Source organism: Anopheles moucheti, chromosome 2 (assembly GCF_943734755.1).
Source record: "Anopheles moucheti chromosome 2, idAnoMoucSN_F20_07, whole genome shotgun sequence".
NCBI lineage: Eukaryota > Metazoa > Arthropoda > Insecta > Diptera > Culicidae > Anopheles > Anopheles moucheti.
In genome coordinates this window covers 101,129,624-101,150,960 of record NC_069140.1, presented here as the reverse complement: position 1 = coordinate 101,150,960, position 21,337 = coordinate 101,129,624, and the positions used below count along the sequence as shown (strand labels likewise).

At 46.7% G+C, this 21,337-nt stretch overlaps 6 protein-coding genes across 6 annotated transcripts in view; 3 read left to right on the top strand and 3 right to left on the bottom strand.

Moving 5' to 3' along the window:
• LOC128309742 (low-density lipoprotein receptor-related protein 1) overlaps nt 1-10,919 on the bottom strand; it is a 74,510-nt gene extending 63,591 nt beyond the window's left edge. Inside the window, exon 1 of the mRNA XM_053046206.1 lies at nt 10,475-10,919. Coding sequence (XP_052902166.1) covers nt 10,475-10,919 — 445 coding nt within the window. The remainder of the gene's footprint in view (nt 1-10,474) is intronic.
• Nucleotides 10,920-12,606: 1,687 nt separating this feature from the next.
• LOC128309703 (protein Rae1) lies at nt 12,607-13,917 on the top strand. The gene has a single exon (XM_053046152.1). The coding sequence runs from the start codon at nt 12,673-12,675 to the stop codon at nt 13,756-13,758; it is 1,086 nt and encodes a 361-aa protein (XP_052902112.1). The 5' UTR covers nt 12,607-12,672; the 3' UTR covers nt 13,759-13,917.
• Nucleotides 13,823-14,556, bottom strand: LOC128309704 (NADH dehydrogenase [ubiquinone] 1 beta subcomplex subunit 3). Its single transcript, XM_053046153.1, has 2 exons — nt 14,446-14,556; nt 13,823-14,289 (listed from the first exon to the last, which is right to left on the bottom strand). The coding sequence occupies exon 2, from the start codon at nt 14,279-14,281 to the stop codon at nt 13,946-13,948; it is 336 nt and encodes a 111-aa protein (XP_052902113.1). The 5' UTR covers nt 14,282-14,289; nt 14,446-14,556; the 3' UTR covers nt 13,823-13,945.
• Nucleotides 14,557-14,724: 168 nt separating this feature from the next.
• On the bottom strand, nt 14,725-16,831 carry LOC128297959 (protein aurora borealis). Its single transcript, XM_053033678.1, has 3 exons — nt 16,151-16,831; nt 15,583-16,078; nt 14,725-15,519 (listed from the first exon to the last, which is right to left on the bottom strand). The coding sequence occupies exons 1-3, from the start codon at nt 16,829-16,831 to the stop codon at nt 15,029-15,031; spliced, it is 1,668 nt and encodes a 555-aa protein (XP_052889638.1). The 3' UTR covers nt 14,725-15,028.
• Nucleotides 16,832-17,356: 525 nt separating this feature from the next.
• On the top strand, nt 17,357-18,115 carry LOC128310711 (peptidyl-prolyl cis-trans isomerase-like 1). Its single transcript, XM_053047415.1, has 2 exons — nt 17,357-17,555; nt 17,619-18,115. The coding sequence occupies exons 1-2, from the start codon at nt 17,476-17,478 to the stop codon at nt 18,064-18,066; spliced, it is 528 nt and encodes a 175-aa protein (XP_052903375.1). The 5' UTR covers nt 17,357-17,475; the 3' UTR covers nt 18,067-18,115.
• A 204-nt stretch (nt 18,116-18,319) lies between these two features.
• LOC128297186 (sorting nexin-14-like) lies at nt 18,320-21,022 on the top strand. Its single transcript, XM_053032784.1, has 7 exons — nt 18,320-18,451; nt 18,521-18,653; nt 18,721-19,573; nt 19,651-19,939; nt 20,008-20,247; nt 20,309-20,490; nt 20,568-21,022. Exons 1-7 carry the CDS (start codon nt 18,339-18,341, stop codon nt 20,963-20,965), a joined length of 2,208 nt encoding a protein of 735 aa, XP_052888744.1. The 5' UTR covers nt 18,320-18,338; the 3' UTR covers nt 20,966-21,022.
• Nucleotides 21,023-21,337: the final 315 nt, after the last annotated feature.

Below are 21,337 nucleotides of genomic sequence, written 5' to 3'. Positions count from 1 at the left end.
GGAGACCGGGACCTCGGCACGGTTAGTAGCGCACCGGTTTGGAAAGATCGCGGCCGCATCATCGTGGTGATAAAGTGACTGATAATAATGATGAAACAGTTGATGTCACACCGCTGGATGAGCGGTGCACGGTACTGCAGACGACGAGGACAATCATGACGATGGCGATGGTGATGCACGGAGACAATTTATGATGTGTCGCGGGGATTTAACTATAACCCACCCGTGAAGTTGGTGTAAAGGCGAAGATTAATTGTAGTGCCGGGGGGGTGTGGGTTCCTCAGTCCAGGTAATGTTTTAATAAAACCCACCACCCAACAGGATTCTGATGGAGACACGTTGATAATTACCACCACATTAACCTGCCGAAACAATGGAGCTAAAGAGTGAATAATAATCTCGCATCAATATTGGCTGCCGTGAAGTCACTTTTCACCGAAAGCTTGTGATAGTGATCTTGTTTCGTTTGCATTGTGAGAGATTTAAGCAGATTAAAGCGAGAAGCAGCATCTTTCGACAATACTCTCATTCTTGACTGCGTACTCACTTATCAACTTTACGTTTCGTTAAGGCAAATATGTTTTGGGGTTTCGTTCCTAAATTAGCTTTTCGAAACAACCGCCCGACCGGGGTAAGGGTAAACATCGGTATCAGGCAGGTACCACGCAAACAACGGTAGACACACTGCCGTACTGGTACTGGTTCTGCCATTCCAACACCTGACGGGAGACAGATAGATGCTGTCACTCCGGCAAAGGATAAAGTTCGGTGAGCACAGTGGTAAGGAAGCAATGCCGTAGCGTAGCTATCAGTTACAGCATAAGCATTAGCGCCGTCGTACCGCAACAAGATCACGGGAAGTTATTTACCGAAACGAGAGGTCAACCAACAGCACCCGGAAGCGGGCCCAGCAATACGCCGGTTGCATAAACACGGCGACGGAGCAACATTCTCAGCTTCATCGTCACAGTCCAGTGGCGTAGAGTGGAGCGTCAGTGAAGCGTCAACATTTCTGTCCAGCATTTAGATTGACCCGGGTTCATTGCTTACCGGTGAGTAAGGCACCCGATGGGACAGCGTGAGGTGCTTCGACAGGTACGCGGCGTAATTTTAGCAAGGTTGCTCCCGAACCGAACCAAGTAACAGAGTTGACGGTGACGGTGCTCATGACCTACGAGGTGCGCGATAAGAGCTTAGCAAACTCTACTATTTCATTTCTAGCAAACCACCGTCCTACACACCCGGTGTGCCAGCGAGCAGAGTTCGATGCTTTTGGGGGTGGCTTTAGCTTTTGCGCTTCACAACATTTTGACCATCCAAACAAGACCGCAGAGCACGGCGAACATTAATTAAAAATTCTTCAAATCCTCTCGACCGAGAAGGTGCGCCCGACGATCCGTATTGAGCAGTGGAGAAAAAAAAATATACAAACTACAGATTCTTGCACATTCTATGATACATTAGAATTATGGGGGTCATAAACATTATTCTTATAAAGTTATCTTAAAAGTTTCCCTTAAAATATTGCGCTTTTAAGAGCACCAAATGAAGAAAAAGCTCATCTGGAGCTATGCACGAGAGGTAGTAGCGTTTCCACTTATTACGAGGACGTTTTTGGAATGCTTTTTTCTGTCTGTCGTGGAAGTCGTTATCACAATTAATGTCCAGCCGCATCCATCGTCATCCAGACAGGGAGGTCAGCTGATAAGAAGTCAGTTTTTTGCAGTTTGTAAAATTTTGTTTGTAGCTTCTAAAAACTTGAACAATTTTACACCAACCATAACAATTGCAAGACATTTCTCCGCCAGCGTCCGCAAGCACTTGTGTTCTTTCTTTTACAATAATGCTCTCACGACCTCCGCCCGACTCGTGCGACTTAAATCAATTGGATTCAATTGAAAACAGTACGAAGCAAGCGCTCGCTGGCACGTTGAATCTTTAACAAAGAAACGCCATTGCAACCAACCAAAGGCACGTGCGTGTGACAGTAGATCGCACATATCGAACAAGTGGGAAGAGTTACTTAGACCGATACTTACAGCTGATAGAATAATTGTCTACTTGAGTGTCACTCAGTGTTCTCAACCCTCGGTTCTCATGCCTCGGTGACACATATTTGCAATTGCTCGGGAGGTTCGTTACATTAAACGCTTCAACATAAACACACTTGAGAGTGCTTCGCTGTAAGAAAATGTAAGTAACGAAGGGAAAAGTTTATTTATAATTTCGGTTAAATAACATTCTGTTGCCACATACTTCAAGATGTTTTTTTTTTCAAACGACCAAACTATTTCCGTTTATTTGTGCACCACAATTACATCCCCATATATCAGGCGTTCACCCACAACTGTGCTCACCATTTGTCAAACACTGACGCACAGCAACAAAACAGCATTCGAACACGGAGGCCTACCTTTTTCGAAGGGCTCCCCCCTTCCCCATCTTTCTGAAGCGCACAATACAGTTCGGTTGTGAATATTTAAATGGATCCATTTTGCTCCGTCAAAGGCCATTCCAATTTTACCCAACAAAAGCATCTCTCAAACGCAAAACCTCACAATCACGAGGAGTCGAACGAATGGGAAAAAATGTGTATTTGTCCAGACCACAAAAGGACAAAAGGATGGAAGTTCTCCGCATCCAATTACAGCTTCGTCCGCGCCGGGTTCTCCGGCCGGCCCGATTTAGCTAACTACACCCGGAACACATCCGTGTAGCCTCCCCTGGTTGTAAGCATTCGGTAGCAGAGTTTATGTGATCATAGAAGAACTTACGACAATACAATGGCACCACGAACACCGCAGCCTACATTCTCCAACGAACATATCCCTTTTCATACGCGCTCGAGAGAGCGCAAAAAAAAAGTGAACCACAATTGACGGAAAATATGCTTCGACGGATGGTGGCGGCTCTAAGGCATGCATGGGCCGCAGTTAACAACCCTTTTTAACACCACACAATGGGTGACAAGCGTTGGGGAAAACTTTTTGGGATACACACCAGCAAATACACCGGGCATTTGCTGGAAAGGAGAAGTGTTGAAGGAGCATATTTATATTATAGTTTCCACACGGTGTGCATATCAATCGGGATGGTACAAGCGAATAAACTGATGCCTTTCTTGTACCGTCCAAACAACGGATCGTAAGACCGATCGATCCGTTACGCAACAATGTGGGGTTGGGATGTATGAACTAATATCAATATCGTGTCGTGTCCGTGCAACCGTCCGTTTGATTCCATTGATGTTGGTTTAATTACTCATTCGCCCAAACATGGTAAGTCCCATTGTGGTTCGGGTAAGCATTCTTACAATCGGAAAGCACGTCGCAGAGAATATCGTTAGTCACCATATAGTAGGGAATTCTTGACTAAAAACGGCCTGAGCTGAGTAATAGATGGATAGAAATCGTGCGTCATCATGCATTCGACATTATGGCAAACTTCTTCACTGTTATCGAACTTCAGCGCAGCTGATAAATGCAATCTTCATCACCACCTCCAAGGTACTTTCATCGCTACGCATGCGAAACAGTGCTGTAAATAAGGCACAATATTGCAACGAACCACAACAGAACAGCCACCCAGTTCCACACAAAACCAAACCGACAGTAAGAGATTAAGTTTCAGCTGAGCTCGTGCGTGACACAACCGAGCCGTCAAACGATGCCGGGTGTCACATTCATCACCTCCAACTGTATGGCACTCGGTTGTAATTATGGATGCATGATGTATTGCCGGAACGTCCGTGCTCAGCTTCGTGTATTCACAGTCAGACATCATGTACGATCTGCAAGCGGCGGAGTGTCGTTCAATTCAACTAATTAACCGATGCATTGACTGGCCAGTGTCGCTCCCACACCAGTATGGATGAAATAAAACAGAAACAGACGTTCACATTGTTCTGTCGATCAGCAATTCAAATACACTGAACGAACATTATTTTGGTTTGAATCTTCATTTCATAATATTGTTGCCCTTCATGCGTAACTTATGTGTCAGAGTGCTCAAGTAGTGGTCAAGTAGCCTTTGCTTCTGTTATTTAATATCTCAAGTGGTCTCAGGAGGCGAGTTTTTATTAAAGAAATGTGTGGTTCCTATCAAACGGGTGATCGAACAGACGCAATTCTGCATCCGGACTTCCTCTGACCGGTGAGTAGTAAACTTAATGGAGTTTAGTTCGCAGTACTACAGTACAATGATTAATTTGGGTTCGGTTGAACATCCCGACTTACAGCTGCTGGTACTCTGCAATTCACTTTACATCCCGAAATGTTCTCTTCGCTAATCAAATGACGCCCCGAAAGTGTTCCTTACCCATTTGGAAAAAAAACCCTCCGAAAGCGGAAGATTTCCCAAGAAAGGGAAATTTTTTTGTAACGCTTCGGACCACATTTACTTCCACGACCCGACGTACGCCTGTCGGAATGACAAAGGATCGCGTTGGACCGATGTCACCGGTTCGTCTAACTCATTGCATGCTACATCCGTACGTCAGTCCGGTTGCGGATGGGCAGAGACTGAGCATATTTGGAGGATGCTGTAGTTGTAGCGAAATCGCCTTTTTTCCAACGATGTAACCCACATTCAACAGAACGCTCGGTACCCATGCTGGGATGGAAAGGATCCATCGACCACACATGTCCCATCCGATTGCCCATTGTGTTGGCTGGGAGACGGTAAAAGGCTACGGATGATGGGAAATCCACCAAAACCACGAACCTAGACCAAAGCGACCTGCCCGATGCTAGGTCGCCAACCGGGAACGCTGGTGATGATGATGATGATGATGATGGTGATGTGATGTGGTGGAAAATTGATACAAATTTGATGTCCGCTTTTTGTCTACCGAGATGCAGCCACAACAGTCCATCCAGCCGTTCCTATCCACACATTCGGTCGGTTCGGTTGGTTGGTTAGTCGAACAATAAAATACCGTACAGCAGCCCCCCATTCGTACAGCTGGCATGCAGGGGAGTACGAATGATGGGCGATAGTTTTCTGGAACGCGCCGAGATGAATAAAGAGCAATGCCCACAGCCCAACGGGTCCTGGGAGCAGGCCGGTGACGTTGGGAGATATTCCAACTGATTGGGCTTTTGTTGGAAGCAACCGAATTTGAATAGATCCATCCCGAGGCAGCGTTCGATGCTGGAATCCTGACCGTACACTGACACAAGGATCGTCCTCATTCGCATTCGGTTGGGCTCGTCGAAATCAACCCTGCAAGGTAATCAAGGACTCCCACGGGGGACGGATGGGGCTGTGGATCCATTGGCGTTGAAATTGTAAAGAAATGGGAATGCCAGCTTGATTTGCTGGAAGCAATTTCACCTTTGTCGGCCGGTGGCTTTAGCACCTTTTGCACCATCCGGGACCTCCACGACCATGACCTGCGCTGTTTGTGAGGTCGATGAATCGAAAGCATCCCTTCGCTCGCTTGATTGTAGCTCGCAAGAGTGTTGCTGGCATCATTTAATTTTGATGTTGCAACACAACTGTGTAGTAGCTGGTAGTAGCAAGGGCCCGGACAGGTATGGTGGCATAAAATTTGCTGCTCAATCATCAAGCTGTCACGCGTCTTGCGTGTCCCGTTTCTTACCCAGGGCGAAATCTCTCCCGGTTTAGGTTTGCTTTCGAACTCAACCAACCTTGGACATATCAAGCCACACATTCACGGTGTACAATTGGTCCAGTTTTCCACCTTTACGCTTCTAACATCGCCTCGTTCGCTGGCAACAATCGCTGCTCGCCGGGTGAAAAGCAATCAATGTTCAATTATGATGATCATGACGGGGTGATTGAAGCATTTCATTCCATTAATTAATTTCGCCTTTTGCGAACCTCGTCCAAGCGCTCGGCTAGGCGCACCGCAGGGCACCGAAAAGGACACCAGCGAAGGGACAAATTGTTATCCTTCACGCTGCTAATTACGATGAATGATGGTACTTGAATAAGCATTAATCATGCGATAAGCGGCCAGGACGGGAGTACACATTTTCTAGTTACAATTTGTCCGCGTAACGATCGCTTTCATGGTAGCTAGTTCCATCATCGTCATTTATTCATAGAACGGAAGAGGAAGAGAGAAACAAAGCCGAGCCGATAAGAACAGCCAACATTGGCAGCGTTCAGCGCCAAGCGTCTTCGGTACGCACATCGAAAAGGAAAAATTCAATTGTTCCCAATCACGGCGCTATTTCGACGTGCAATAAAACCACTCCGCGCCACCGTTACACCGTGCGCTCCACGACCAAGCGATACACTTTGATTTTGTTTGACACCTTCCAGAATTGGGGACGGGAAACTCGATGATATCCGTCCTTTCCGGTGAATTCGTTTTATTTAATGGAGATAATGTACGTCATTGCCCGATAGTAAGTAATCACCTAGCGCAGTTTACACGTGTCATCGGAGCGCAATATTATCCTGGCCCATTCCCCTCATGTCTGACTCATGCAATATTAACCTGAGAGTGGGACGCAAAGCCCGAAGGCTGGCGCCAGTTCATAAATGGATTCGGAAAATGCGAAAAAGAACGGAAAACTCGACACATATCGTCCAGGCACAGCACCAGACTTTGGGAGGCTCCAGCCATCGGAACACATCCTCTTAGCGGAGCATTTTTACTGCGCATTTTGTTTTTTTTTTGTACGGAATCCACTTTCACCTGACTCCTGTTACTCTCCTCATCTGCCCTCTTCCCTCCTTCCCCGCGATGGTCAGGACGACGAGTTGCCTGTGCCCAATTTTTCCTACATTTTCACCGTTGAGCAAGCTCCCATTCGAGCGTGAAAGACGTATTAGAAGGCGGAAGGAAGTGGAAAAAGACTCCATGATTTGCGGGCGAACAATCTACGAAAATTGATTTCGCTTCCGTTCCGTCCTCGACCTTGTGCTTCTTCCCAGGGCGCTTTCCGTCCCGGTGCGTGTATGATGTATGCGTATGTGTTGTGTAGTTTCCTTTGGGAGATGTAGGGAGAGAGCGAGCGAAAGGAACGTGGAAAAACACGGATTTGGCGACCTCTATCACTAGGCAAAGGCGATCAACTGGACGAGGCACAATCGGTAGCTCTGGCTTCCTTATTGCCGCTTTGCTATAATGAGGCGACTTATCTTTTCGTTCAAGAAACTCACTCGCTGCTATGGCTTTCAGGCAGGGGGGCCACTCGTAGGGCGACCTTACTGAGGACACGTTTCCCGCTGGGATGCGGACGAAAACAAAACAAAAAGTGGTCGGAATTGGAGTTGGAAGCAAAATTATTGACCCGTGTACGAATCAACATCATCTACTGATGAAGTTTTTTGTCCACATTTCTCTTGAGCTACAAGCTAAGTGATATGTGTACGGCGCCGTTGGGGGACAGAGCACATGTAAAACAGAGAGCAACACAAATAACTACTCAAACAGCGATAAATTTGCATGTTAAATAACGGTAAGTGCAACTCAAGGACCGCTATCTAATGGAAATAGCATAGCATATGCCCGTTCTTTCCTTCAACTCCCGCAGGACAATAAAACAAACCGAACACATTGCATATTGTAGATTATTTCGTCTACCCTCAGGTGTTCAAACACGGAGCGAAGTATTTTAAGGTCACCATTGTTTGCAAAGAGGACGACGCTGTTCCATGGGGGGAGCGATGCGATATAATCGGGAACAGATGTACCGTATAGCCTATGTGTGTCTAGCGGACCGAAAAACCTACCAAAATCGTGGTCTGGCGAACAAACAAATAAATCCAGCAAACGAACCCACGTTCACGCAAGCTTTCGTCGACCACATAAAACATATCTAACCACGGTGGGAGGGAATCGTGCACAAACAAACAAACGAAAGAAAGGCGAAAAAAAAGCGCACACAAACACACACCTTTACGCGTAAAGAGATATTGAAATAAATGTATTCCCTCCTATTCCATTTAGCATCGCACCATCGCGTCCCTCCAAGTAGACACCCATCACCGAAATTGAGGAACGAAATGATTTTATTCTACCATCACAGCATCAGCAAAAATGCTAACATTCGTCGAAGCACTGCACCTGCAATTACCGCTTCGAAATAGGATTATAATGCACGCATGCATCCTGCCATCGCTCACACGGTTCCGTCTCTAATTTCGCGCGTCATACGTTGGTACAGTCGCGATAAAATGGGTGCAGCCAGCTCGGGAGATTCGCATGATATCTGATCGAAGCAGGCCGAAAACTGTCGGAGCATGTCGGAGGAGGAGATATTTTGCCCACCAGCTACCACGTCGGAACAGACAGGATACGGAGCGAAGCGTCAGTAATTTTCACCACCACCAATGCAATGAGTTCGCTGGCGTGTCCAGCCATGCACACAAAAACATTGGCGCAATCGGTTCTAAATCACTTTTCCAACCAACCATCATTTCCCCGGGAGATGATGGCTGACATAATCGCTATCTGTATGTTCGATAGTGCCAGCCGGAAGCTATTTGATCAAGAAAAATAATATTAAATCAGGTGATGGGGATCAAAACCGGGGAGTGGTAAATAATTTTCACCAGTAGCCAACTTCAACGCAACGACAAACAAGCATGTAAATACTGGTTACACTGCATCAACCGTGCGCGAGGTATTTCAATAAAATATTGTTCCACGAAGCGCAGTTGTTGGTGTACACGTGCATCAGTAAATCCAATTTCTGTATTTATAAATATGTTACGATATTGAGGTTTACAGAAATATCAAATATATTCCATCGCTCGGCATTGGCATCGGGAACCGCTCTCAGCGGGAAAAGCTGAAGGTTTTGTGAAATTGGAATTCCCGTAATTCTAGAAAACCGCAAATCGATTCGATTATTGGTTGAACATTTATCACGCATGTACTAAAAATATATCGCACACGCTAGGGTACAACATTTGACTTAAAGTTATAAACAGGCAAAATGTACCCTTTTTTTCGTGCCCAAAACCCTCCCAAAACCCATCTCACCGGTAAATGAATTCCGGCGAAAATTGGAATACATGCATGCATTAAACATGATTGCCTGCGCATCCGGTCGAAATCCTTTTTGCCGTAAGTCCCCGACCGGTGAGGTGTCGAAGTTCGTTTACCACGGGTTTTTCTTTTGGGCGGGAGGAGAAGAAAAACTTTTGCAGGGGTTTTGTGCTAAAAAAGTACTACTTTCGGAGGGTTGCGGCTTATCTCGAACGAACACACTTTCCCACTCGCCGGATGATGATCCTTCCCAACGATCAAGATCGCACCGCTCGCTCGCGCGTAGGGGAATTGATGTGACGGATGGTTGTGATTAGACGATTGATTGATTCCCATGCGCCCTATCATGCTGTCGGTGTGTGGTACGGGACTGTATCGCACACGGTCCCGGGTGTTGGTTGCGAAATGTATGACGGCGAACGTGCCGTACACACTCTCGCGGGAAATATGCTGATAAGACTCGAAGGTCTCATCTTCTGTTGCCGCCTCGGTGCGTCCGGACAGAGCACCGCGGTCGCTCCAGAAATGGGAACATTTCCTTATTATTTTTTGTTGCTTCCTCACCGTTGATTGGAACATCTTCTTGCTCAGAACCATCGAGTAACTGAGTTCTTCAGTTCGGGTACGTCGTGAGACCATCTTTAAACCATTTTCCACCGGCTTTCGGGAATGAAGATACCCTCGTAAAGTGCCAATCTGTGGGAAATAACTTAATCACGTTAGACGGAGTGCAAAATACCTAACCATATTCCTGTCCCATAATTGCTCTTTCAACCTTTGGATAGTACCGGAGGAATCAAAACGTGTCCAAGTCGTGATGGACAAAGAACAACAACCCACAGTACAAACATTGCGCACATTTTGCGTAAGCCTCCTATCGCGAGGTTAAATAAAAAATGGGCACAACAAGAAGAAGACGGCAGTAAGCAAAACATACGGGAGTTCAACTCAAATTTCAAGCCTTATTAAGAACGCGCCACACTCCTTAGGCAAAGGCAACGCGAATCGAGTAGAAACTCGTCTCGCATGTTGTTGCTGCTTCTTCTCAGCGATGCCCGTATCTCGGGGGAGCGTTTTTTTATTGTAAACACGCAGCAAAAAGCTGCCTCCAACTGTCGTAATAGCAGCAGGAATGGCAGAGGCCACTTGCCCCAGCATTGAATCTTTGGAAGATTTGTTTTGCGCTTAAAGAAGGCAGCAGCGAAGTAATATTACACGCAACAGGAACAGCTACGCCGAGCGCAAGACGTTGATCCATCGCAGGTGATCTCATTGCGTGCCTTCTTCACATGGATGGGGGGGTTTATTGCTTTCCGAGCAGCGAAATCTGTTTGCACGTTAACAAGCCGCTTCCTAATTCCGGCTCGTTTGTGTTCCCTGCCTGTCTTGATGCATTTTTTTTAAGTTAGACAAAACGGTCCGGAGATGGAGTTCTTGAATGTTTATACGTTCTTAAATTTCCATTCGCGTGGGCTAGTAGTCAACCATCTTGCTGCAACCTACCTGGTGTTTCGTCGTTTTCTTCGGCTGCGGGTGCGCGGATTCTCGTGGACGGTGATATCTGCCATCGGGGCACCCTCCGATGTGCGGAACCGGTTTCGGTGGCCTTCGCCCATCGTGCTGCACTTGCACCTGAATTCTGCACGCTGGCAATGTCGGACCCGGTCAATGACATACCGCCGTCCAGCGCCATCACCGCCGTTACCGACGTCACCAACAGTGCCAACGTGCCCAGCGAAACCAGAAGTTGCGCGTTGGCGTAAAAGTAGCGAATGATCGCCGATGGACATACCCGGCGGCCATCTCCTTGGCCTTGTCGATGCTGTCGCTGTTGGTGTTGTTGTTGTGGAGGGGGTTGTTGATGATATTCTGCCCGCTCCCACCCGTCGATCTTCACAGGCGAACGAGAGCCAGGACGAGAACGATCACTTCCCCGGCTGCCGTACATCGTGCTGGCGCCTTTTTGCTCGTCACGTTGCGCGTCCCGACGCCGGACGCACCACCCACCCCGGACACTTTAGCCCTCACCCCTACCGCCTCCCAGGCCCACACTCACACTGTGCACTTTTTTGCTATATCTTTTTGAATTTTGCTTTTTTTGTGGCCTTCCTTCGCCGTTGGCGCAGTCGCAACCCCTAAAACACTCGATTTACATGCATACACACACTCTGACTCGGGATTTTTGCACACCTTGCAGATTTTTCACCTTTTCTTTCAACTCGTACTAATCATTACACAACAGGGCTGAAACACACAAACACATATATTTTTCTTTTGGGAACATTAAATAATCGTGTTTTAGGATGGACAGAATGGTGCGAATTCACTTTCGATTATTTGTTTCGTCGTACCGAATTACGCAAGTACGAAAAATTCAACGCACCAAAACACAGGCGAGTTAACGCAGCTTCGGCGCAAATTGATCGAAAAACACGCAAATCGTGCGGATTTGCCAAAAGTGGATTTTGCCTCGTGGTCGGGTGACCGGACGGGGTCGAGAACGGAATTATGTTTTACTTCAAAATGTTTTAAAAGTTCGGGTTTGAACCCGCGAGATTATGAAAAGTGAAACCCCGGATCAGCACCCCATAGGCACCATCAAACATGGAGCTTCCCTACCTCAGGAAGCGAATGATCGAGTGATCTTCACCTGCCTTCCTTGCTTCTTCGTAGCGTTTGCTTCCTTTCCAATCCCGCCCTTCTCGCGTGCGGATGCTGCGACGGAGATCACTCACACACAAACACACGTACAAACGGTTGCACGGAAACGATCGATCGCGGAGGACCGGATTTAACGCAAACCAACAAAAATGGTACCAACATCGATTCGATGGATGCGCTGCTGCTGCGGGCAATTCGGGGGCAACTTTTAATTGAACCGCTCACGATACGCGTTCTGAAGGAAGAAGCAGATCAGTTTTCATCCCCTGTATGCCCGGCATGCCATTACAGGAAAGGGAAACAAACAAGCCGGTTTGCGGGTGTTGTTGGTAGATGTGCGATTTTCTACCTTCGCTTCATGCCCACCATCATCTTCTGGCGTTTGTTCGCTTCTTTTGCCCAACACTTTGCGCCCAATTCTTGTGGAAATTGTTTGAAAACTTGTAAACCAAGCAATTCACATTTCGTACCCCATTCTACTCTACCTCGCACACTGCACAAAAGGTAAACAAACCTGACCCGCCGCTTTTCACACTCGCGGACACACGATTTCACGCACGGATTGATATATACGCACGGAAGTACTGCGAATGCGATACTTTTGAAGTGTTTTTTGTGAATATTCACAGCAGAAACACCGTGAACGCCGTGAGGAAATTTCGAGCGTGGTGCCGCGACGTGCGCACTGCTCGACGTACGGAAGCGGAATGACGCGAGAGCAGACAGACTGAACATTGAGAGAATTAGAGCGAGACACCCGCTCCTTCCCCGTTCCCTCGGAGGACATAACAACCCGGCTGTTCGGCCTATTTTTGGCCAATCTTTTGCTTCGGGCCTGCTTCGGCAATGGCTTCAAACGGTAGCCGAAGCAAGCAGCAGGTCCGTTTACACACCATTCCATTGCCGGCTAAATTTTGACAAGTAGCACGTTTGACAGTTGTCAGTTTGACAGTCTTCCGAGAGCGTCATTCCGATTGTTGGTGTATCAAGATTTGCATTATCTGCATTTTATAAAATCCACTGGAAAATCGGCCGGCACAATGTTTGGGACGCAAACACTCGGTGCCAATCCGGGCTTTGGAAGTCCCACGGCCACCACAACGACCAATCCGATGAAGGACTTCGAAGTGACTGCGCCACCGGAGGATACGGTGTCCGCGATGGAGTTCAGTCCGGCGACGTTGCAGCAGAATTTTCTCATCGCCGGTAGCTGGGACTGCAGCGTGCGTTGTTGGGAAGTGGAGCAGTCGGGCAAGACCGTACCGAAATCCATCAAAACCATGGGCGGTCCCGTGTTGGATGTGTGCTGGGCTGATGACGGCAGCAAAGTGTTCATCGCCTCGACGGACAAGCAGGTAAAGTGCTGGGATCTGGCCTCGGACCAGGTGGCACAGGTAGCACAGCACGATGCGGCCATCAAAACCTGCCACTGGGTCAAGGGTACGAACTACACTTGTCTGATGACCGGCTCGTGGGATAAAACGCTCAAATTCTGGGATACTCGAACACCGCAGCCTATGATGTCCATCCAGCTGCCGGAACGATGTTACTGTGCGGATGTGGATTACCCGATGGCCGTGGTAGGTACAGCGGGAAGGCATGTGCTTATATACTCGCTGGAAAACAAGCCCACGCAGTTCAAACAGCAGGAAAGTCCGCTCAAGTATCAGCACCGAACGGTGTCTGTGTTTCGTGACAAAAAGAAAGCACCCACCGGTTACGCTCTCGGGAGTATCGAGGGTCGCGTCGCCATTCAGTACGTTAGTCCGCTGAATCCAAAGGATAATTTCACGTTCAAGTGTCATCGTTCGAACGGATCGACCGGTTACCAGGATATCTACGCAGTGAACGATATCGCGTTTCACCCGATCCATGGCACACTGGCCACGGTGGGTTCGGATGGAACGTTCAGCTTCTGGGACAAAGATGCTCGCACCAAGCTGAAATCTTCCGACACGCTGGATCAATCGATAACTAAGTGTTGCTTCAACAGCAATGGACAGATATTTGCATACGCCGTCGGGTACGATTGGTCGAAGGGACACGAATACTACAATCCGCAGAAGAAAACTTACATCTTCCTTCGCTCCTGCTACGATGAGTTAAAACCACGGGCCTCAAGTTAAGAGCGAGCAACTCAAAAATACTGGCCTCTTGCTTCTGGGGTATCTTCATACATTCGAACAGGCACGCTGTTTTGTTTGTCTCTGCTACAAAATGAATTTGTTTATTCTTGGTGCAGAATTTTGGAAATAAAATCTAATGCGCGATAGCAACAAAGAACATCACCCGCAATTGACCGACGTCAACTGATTAATGATGACCGCCTTCGTGCCCCTTCTCATCTCCGTGTCCGTGTCCGTGGCCGCCGTGATAATCTACACCCAGCGCGTACTCTATACCGATCGTGGCAACGAAGGCAGCGAATCCGAGCGGGAATCCCTTGAACAGGAACGTCACGAGTCGCGAACGGTGGGTCGAAAATTGCTTCACATTGTAGCGCCACACTTCATTCCGTAGCCATGGATCCTTCAGACCGCGACGTGCGAGAGCACGCTCAACCTCCACCAGTTCTGGAGCGTCGGCCACTTTGTAGATTGATGCATCTGGCACCTTGTACGGGGGTCCATGTCCGTGACCGTGGCCCATCGTAATTCCTATCGTACGATTTGTATACACAGCGGGTTTGACGTTCCAGTACGAATCCCATCATTACATAATTAAGTTTTGCCAATGAGAAAGAAAACGAAACAATGATTAGCGGCAGGTAGAACGGAGTTTTTCTTCAACTGAAGAGGACGCATTTTACTCACCAGTAACACAGGAATTGGCAAAGAAACGGTCACTTGGTCAAAGTTTTACGCACAGCTCTGCGATAGCGACCGACGGTGTATTTTTCTCAGCTGCCTGCCTGTCAACACAACCTGTCACAAGTGATCGATCCAGCGAAACGTTTCAATTTGGCTGTGAAATGTTTCATTCCGCTGAAACGAAGCAACTAAATAAAAAAAACATATAAGGACGAAGGACATGCAGCATTGAATGGGATTCGCGATTTCGATTGTTTTATGTAAAACATTTTATTAGTTGCTATACAATTAAAAACGCGTAAAGGTTCAAAATTGACTTGTCTAAAAAGATAACTAAATGCAAACGGTCCATCGTACTATTGCTACACTGTCGCTGTTCTTTTCTTTTACGCATTCTATAAAATCGTTATCTAAATATTGCGAACACAAATTGAGCTATTCGGGTTGTGAATTTTGCTAGTGCTAGTGAGTTGGCCGAAACGGGGTTTTGATTTCGTACACTAAAGTAATTGATCTTACTGTGAAAATTACACTAGTTTTTGCAGTCTTAAAGCCGAGGAACTATTATTGCTAGAACGATTCGGGGTCAGGAGTCAGCAGTGATTTCCTGCCTCTTCTTTCCCGGGGTATTCGAGAAGTCTTCTGAAAGCATCGATATATCCGACAATTCATGAGCAAAATCATTGCTTTGATATTCCTCATTAAACCCACTATCAGTGCGATAGAAATTTACGCAATGCGGAACACTTTCTGACAAGGCGGTAATTTCTTTTATGGGCGATAATGCTTTCATTACAGCGTTTCGGACAATAGGCAGGTTGCCATCGCTTTCCTTGAAAATGGTTCCTTCGATACGATCCTTGTCAGAGATTTGAAGAAAGGATTGAGACAAATTCTTACGATTCGTAATTCGGCGATTGGAATCCTTCCGTCGATACCCCCGAAGCGGCGTGATCGAGTGGTGCGTCATTTGCGAGCAATCGAACGATTGAGATGAGAGCAGGAGACTTTTTTCCCCGTCATTCGACAGGTTCGTTTCGGCCAGCTCTTTGGTCAATTCCGTGTGCTTTACAGATGCTAAAAGGCAAGTCCATACATTAATCTCGATGGAAAGCCATGCCCGGCTTTGATGTCACTTACCGCTCATGTAGTGACTGGTTTCATTTAACTCCGCTGACATATTATCACTGTGGAATGTGGTTGAAGGTTCCGGTGTACTACGGTAAATCGCATCCGCGTCCGAGTGATGCTGTTCGCACGCATCGATGGAAGATGTACTGACTAAGCTCTTTGAAATGGGCGAAAGTGCGCCGAACGAACTATCGGCATCACTTTCAACAACATGGTTAAGCATTTCTTGTGAACCGTAGTAACGTGAACGTTTCAGATCTTGTTCACTGATTTTCTCCCGCACAACAAGCACTTCTGGTGATTCCGGCGCAGGACTCAGAGCTCTCAGATCGAAATCGTCGAAGGAGCTTCCGTAACGACTCGCGCCGCTAGAGTCACTGTCCCTATCTTCAGCCACGATGGATGTGTTGAAAAGTTTACGCCGCAAAGAAGCATCCCGGGCATCGTGGTCGACAGTGCTGGCCGACGAAGCGTCCAGTGAAGCATCACACATTTGTTGTTGATCCTGCAAAAGCGAAATGGGATTTGATTAACTCAATCCTTCAAGCCTATCCTACGTCCGGTCTGTCCTACGTACCTCGTTGTATGTGAGATACTTTTGCAGCACATCCTCAATCTCTTTGGGAAGATGAGGTGGGAATGAAAGAACGGTTTGACAAATTCCATCGCGAACCTTTCTCTTGGTCTGTCCCGAGCCACTGGCAGTCGACGTAGCGTTGCTGGAATCGTTTGATAGCACGATTTTTTGATTCCGCAAAGGACAGTCGATGGGACTGGGCACTATACTATGTTCCTTAAAGTAGGTGCTGATTGCTGCCTGTACTCGAGCCTCCGCGACCGGGTCGGGCGTTTCGATGAACTGTGTTTCGTGTGGTTCCACGTTTGCCGGTCCCAGCGAGGACACCTCGTCGATCGTCCACTCGAACTGCGTGATGCTGCTGTTCTGTGGGGTACTGGGGCGCTGGAAAAGGGAAGGACTCCCGATCATCGGTAAATGAAACCGTTCGGCCAAATGTGGTTCGAAGGGATTCACGATGCGGCCTTTAAATATACGCGAAGGAGGCGTTTGTAGCACAGGTAGCAAATTGAAGCGACTGCCGGTGGTGGTGTTACAGCTGCCAGACGTGGTACGCGACAATGATGTCGGCGTCCTTGCGGCCATTAGAGATGGCGAGGAGGCCATCGAGGTACGCGATGAGGTCCTAGCAAGGGCACTCTGTATCAGCTTTCGCGGTGTTAAAAACCCTTCCGCTTCCATTTTCTGTGTAGGATAGAGGCCGAGTTCCTCAAGCAAGCTAGCTCACACCAAGCGAGTTAGGGGGTTAGTTGGCGAAACAGTGTTAAAAAGCACTGGTTGAATTAGTAAACAATCGGTTCGTTACAAATATATCATAGTAAGACAGGTGAATTCACACAGTTTAAACACATTTCGAAAAGCATATAAATGCTATCACAGTTACGGGTAGCAGGACCGAAACACCGCCGCCGCCGACTTGGCCGTTCGCTCGATATTTGTTCGTTTGATTTTGAAATGGAAAACCGTCAACAGTTTTTCCCTCTGAAAATAGCTCGATGACATTTCACATTGACAGTGTGATGCGTATGCTGGTGCGATCCTTTGACTATTTGTGGTACGACGATTTCATCAAACACTTTAGCACGACTTTATAAAGGTTGGGAAGTAGATCAGGTTTAAATTGCTTAAATAGAGGGTATTTGTAGTGGATTTGAAATAGAATGGATCAATGTTGCTAGAAAAGAATGCCAGCGTTGGAATCGACCATTGTGCGCGAACATGACAGTCGTTGACATCCAACCGGTTTGTTTGTTTCCCTCGGTCGAAAAAAGATACAAAAGGACGCGTTTGTGTTGCAGTTTTGAAAATCATACATAAAACTGAAAATGCTCGCTATTCAGCCAACAAATTCCGGCGGTATTCCCGACAAGCTATGGCAGCCGCACTTTGTTGCTTTCGATACCACGTGAGTAGCGCCATAAAGTGGTCGTTTCGTCAATACATTTGCCTTTGTTTGCTCTTTCTGTAGGATGGGCGAAATAACAATCGAACTGTATTGGAAACACGCTCCTAACACTTGCAGAAACTTTGCTGAGCTAGCACGCCGAGGGTATTACAATGGAACACAATTTCACCGAATTATACGAGATTTCATGGTACAAGGCGGCGATCCAACCGGAACCGGACGAGGTGGTCAATCGATCTACGGGGCCACATTTGCCGACGAAATTCATGGTGATTTAAAGCACACTGGAGCAGGCATAGTATCGATGGCCAACTCTGGTCCCGACACGAACGGTTCTCAATTTTTCATCACACTTGGTCCAAACCAGTGGCTGGATGGAAAGCACACCATTTTCGGTCGTATCCACTCTGGAATGCAGGTGGTTAAACGAATAGGGTTAGTGGAAACGGACAAAAACGATCGGCCCGTAGAACCAGTGAAGATTGTGAAGGGAAAAGTAGAGAAATACTAAAATAAACGCATTTTTATCGAAAATTCTGCAGTGATGATTCATGTACAACATTCTGGGTCGCGTTCTTCAATGTGGCTGCGTACTTTTGTGCGTAGTGTTTACAAACACGCCGTCTGACGCTGAACAGCTGACTGGCAATGTCAAATGCGCCAGAGAGCAGCAAATTGTTTGAGTAAAATTGTGTTGGCGTAGTTAATAAATACAACTCGTGCGCGCTTGCACGCATAAAAGCAAATAAACTGATAGAGCAGTTCAGCCCCAACAAACTGAGCATGCTGTTTTACCATGTGAAAGAAGTGTTGTCAAAGTTTTACCAAGATGATATCGCTCGTGTTATTGCTGCAGCCGTGTTGATTGTTGCGTTCGTCTGCACTTGCTATCTGAGGTAAGGAAAGGATGTGATTGCTTCGGAGTTTCAGTAGCATATTGACAAAATTGTCCATTTTCCGCACAGCTCTATCATCGGACTGACGATACTAGTGTGCTTCATCAATGGCTGTGCGGCAGCAGTATTCACACTGAACCATAAAGACACCTTCGGTAGATACATACAGAAGGCGAAGGATTTCTTTGGATTCAAGGATTACGTGAGTTTTGCTTACACAATCAGTACTTATTGATCAGTTTCACCATGAACCATGTGTTTGCTTGAAGGATGTATCCAACCGTCACGAGTGCGACGTTTGTGGAAATGAACGTTGTCCGCGACATAACCGTAACATACTGGTACCGAAACCGTCGCAAGGATTCCTTATCGAGCGACCGCTAGACGAGGCTATAGATAGGTTCTTTACGCACATATTGGATAACTTTATCCGAAGCTGGTACAACCAGGTAACACCAGACGAAGAGTTTCTGTATCATCTAAAATCCACCCTGCGAGATGCGCTCTGTCGCTTGGTGTTGAGAGCGAAGGAAATAGATGCGCCGGGAGTGATAATGAATCGATTGCTTCCGACCGTCTTCATACACTACGAGATAATCGCAAAAATGTTGCTCGTCGATAACGTTCCTATGGACAAGCTGGCCAAAACGTTCGTCATAGATGAGTATCCTATCCATCCGGCAGTGCTGAATCGTGGGGCAGAGTTGAACTATCTGCGGGGTATAGCGAAAGTGTTGATTCCGCGACTGTTTACGGCAGAAAACACGAACTGTAAAATCTTCTTCAACCTGATCAAAGAGCTGTTAACATTCTGGGTTCTTTTACCGATAATGGACGTTATCGCGGACCCGAATCTGATCAATTTACTTATCATAATTGCTACCGATAAGCGCACGAAGGACGCTTCCCGTAAACTGGTCGATGGGTCTAAAGAGCAGCGGGATGAGAAGGTTGAAATTTTGGGCGCTTTTGTCGATCGAAGTCGGAGGAAGATTGAGTGTGGTGTGGAAATAAGCGTTCCGCAAGAGATTCTTTGGGAAGATAAGGACAAGTTGTATTACTTTATGCAGTTTCTAATTAAAGAAGGATCGGTTGAATTGTTGCAGTTCTATCTGGACGTTGGTAAGGCTAAAGTCAATGCAAGTTTCATGACCACTCCTCAAATGGTGTGTTTTGAACTTTTGTTATTTGGATTGTAGATAACCTAAACAAAGAGCTGGAAGATCCTCACATCACAACGGACCCCACGAAATTATCGTCATTGCATCAGCAGTCAGAAAAATTGCTTCTGAAGTATCAGTCTATGGTAAAGTCAGTTGGTAGCCAGCTGGGGAGCGGAGATTCATCCACGGTCGGTACACTCACGGAAGCACATGATCGTGTGCGATTGAAGCTAGAAGAAAAGTGGTTCAAACAGTTTAGCAAAACAGCGGAATACTTTACCTTGGTTTACGGAGGACGTGATATAAGGGAGCCGTATGACAAAAGGTAAAAGGAGGTAGAATGTGATGATATTATAAACACATTTACAAGTTCTTATAAACCGTTTATTGCAGAGGAAGCGATGGAGTGTCAGGAGCCGGGACGAAACTTAGTTCTAAATTTAAAGAAGTCATTCGAGGAGCCGTTGACGGTGCACCTATTGAAGCCACCGAGGCGCCTACGGTTTGGGACGCGTTGAACGATGTCCACCCAAGCAACAATATTTACAACTCCGTAACACAGAAGCTTCGCAAAGAGAAAGGACAAAGTTTGGATGTTTTTATGAGCACTTTCATGCATTCCATAGAGCAAAGGTAGTATGGTTAAGTTGTTTATAGGTTTGGAAAATGTGTTATATGCCATCCCTTGTTCTAGTCCCGATATTGGCGAGGACGTTGTGCTGGAAAAGGAACCGATTAAGAAGAAGGCTAGAATTCCCGGCCAGAGTGTTGTGTTTGGGGATCTGTTCGAGTTGAAGAAGGCGTCAAAAAATACTCACACTACAACACTGCTATCCCATAGCGTACGAGGCCCATCGCAGTGCTTCGTTTACATTTGTATGTACACCGTAAAAACGCATTACATTTAACAAGGAGATGTTTTATAGTTTCTTTTTTATTTCGTTTCCCCGCAGTGGTTAAAGTGCTTAATGCGCCCTTCATAATCGTACGCTTGGCTCTTGCATTTTGCTGCGTTTCGCGTAAATCTGTCGACACGCTGATCAATTCTCTTACGGCGAAATTAATCCGGGCGGGCCTGAAAGAAAGCAGACTAGCGTTTCTCATAAATCTACTACGCGAGCACGTATTTCTACGGAAGCAACCGGAACCCACCCCTGCCATGCTGCTGAAACGACAGCAAGAGGCTCGCAAGCGGTTGGAAGACCTTCGAGGAGGATTAGGTAATGTGGCCGATGTGTTGCAGTCACCGGTGTTGAACAAACATTTGATGTATTGCTTATTTGATATTCTACTGGCGGAGATGTACCCGGAGTTTGATGAATCTCCGACCGGCAAAGATAAGTTGTTGTAATTTTACACCAGAGGCTCTCTTGCGGCAACGAATGATAATATTCTTCAATATACTACTATGCATAAGATGATCTTATTGCTCGTGCTTGAAGCTTAACGTAACTGTACCTGACCGAAATTTTTGTTTTATTTAATTGTTAAATTTCTTCAGACATCTTTTTCGACGAAAGCTTACTTAACCGAGGCGTCTTTTACTGATTGCTGTCGAAGGATATCGTATACTACCGGCAGTAAGCAGGAAAAGACAAATCGATTAAAAGCGTAATTGTTGAAGAAGTATCACACATATCAGAACTCAATGAGTTGTAAACCGTATTCGGTAACTGCGTAAAGTTGTAAACCGTTGTTTATGGACGAAACTTTGTAAGCATAT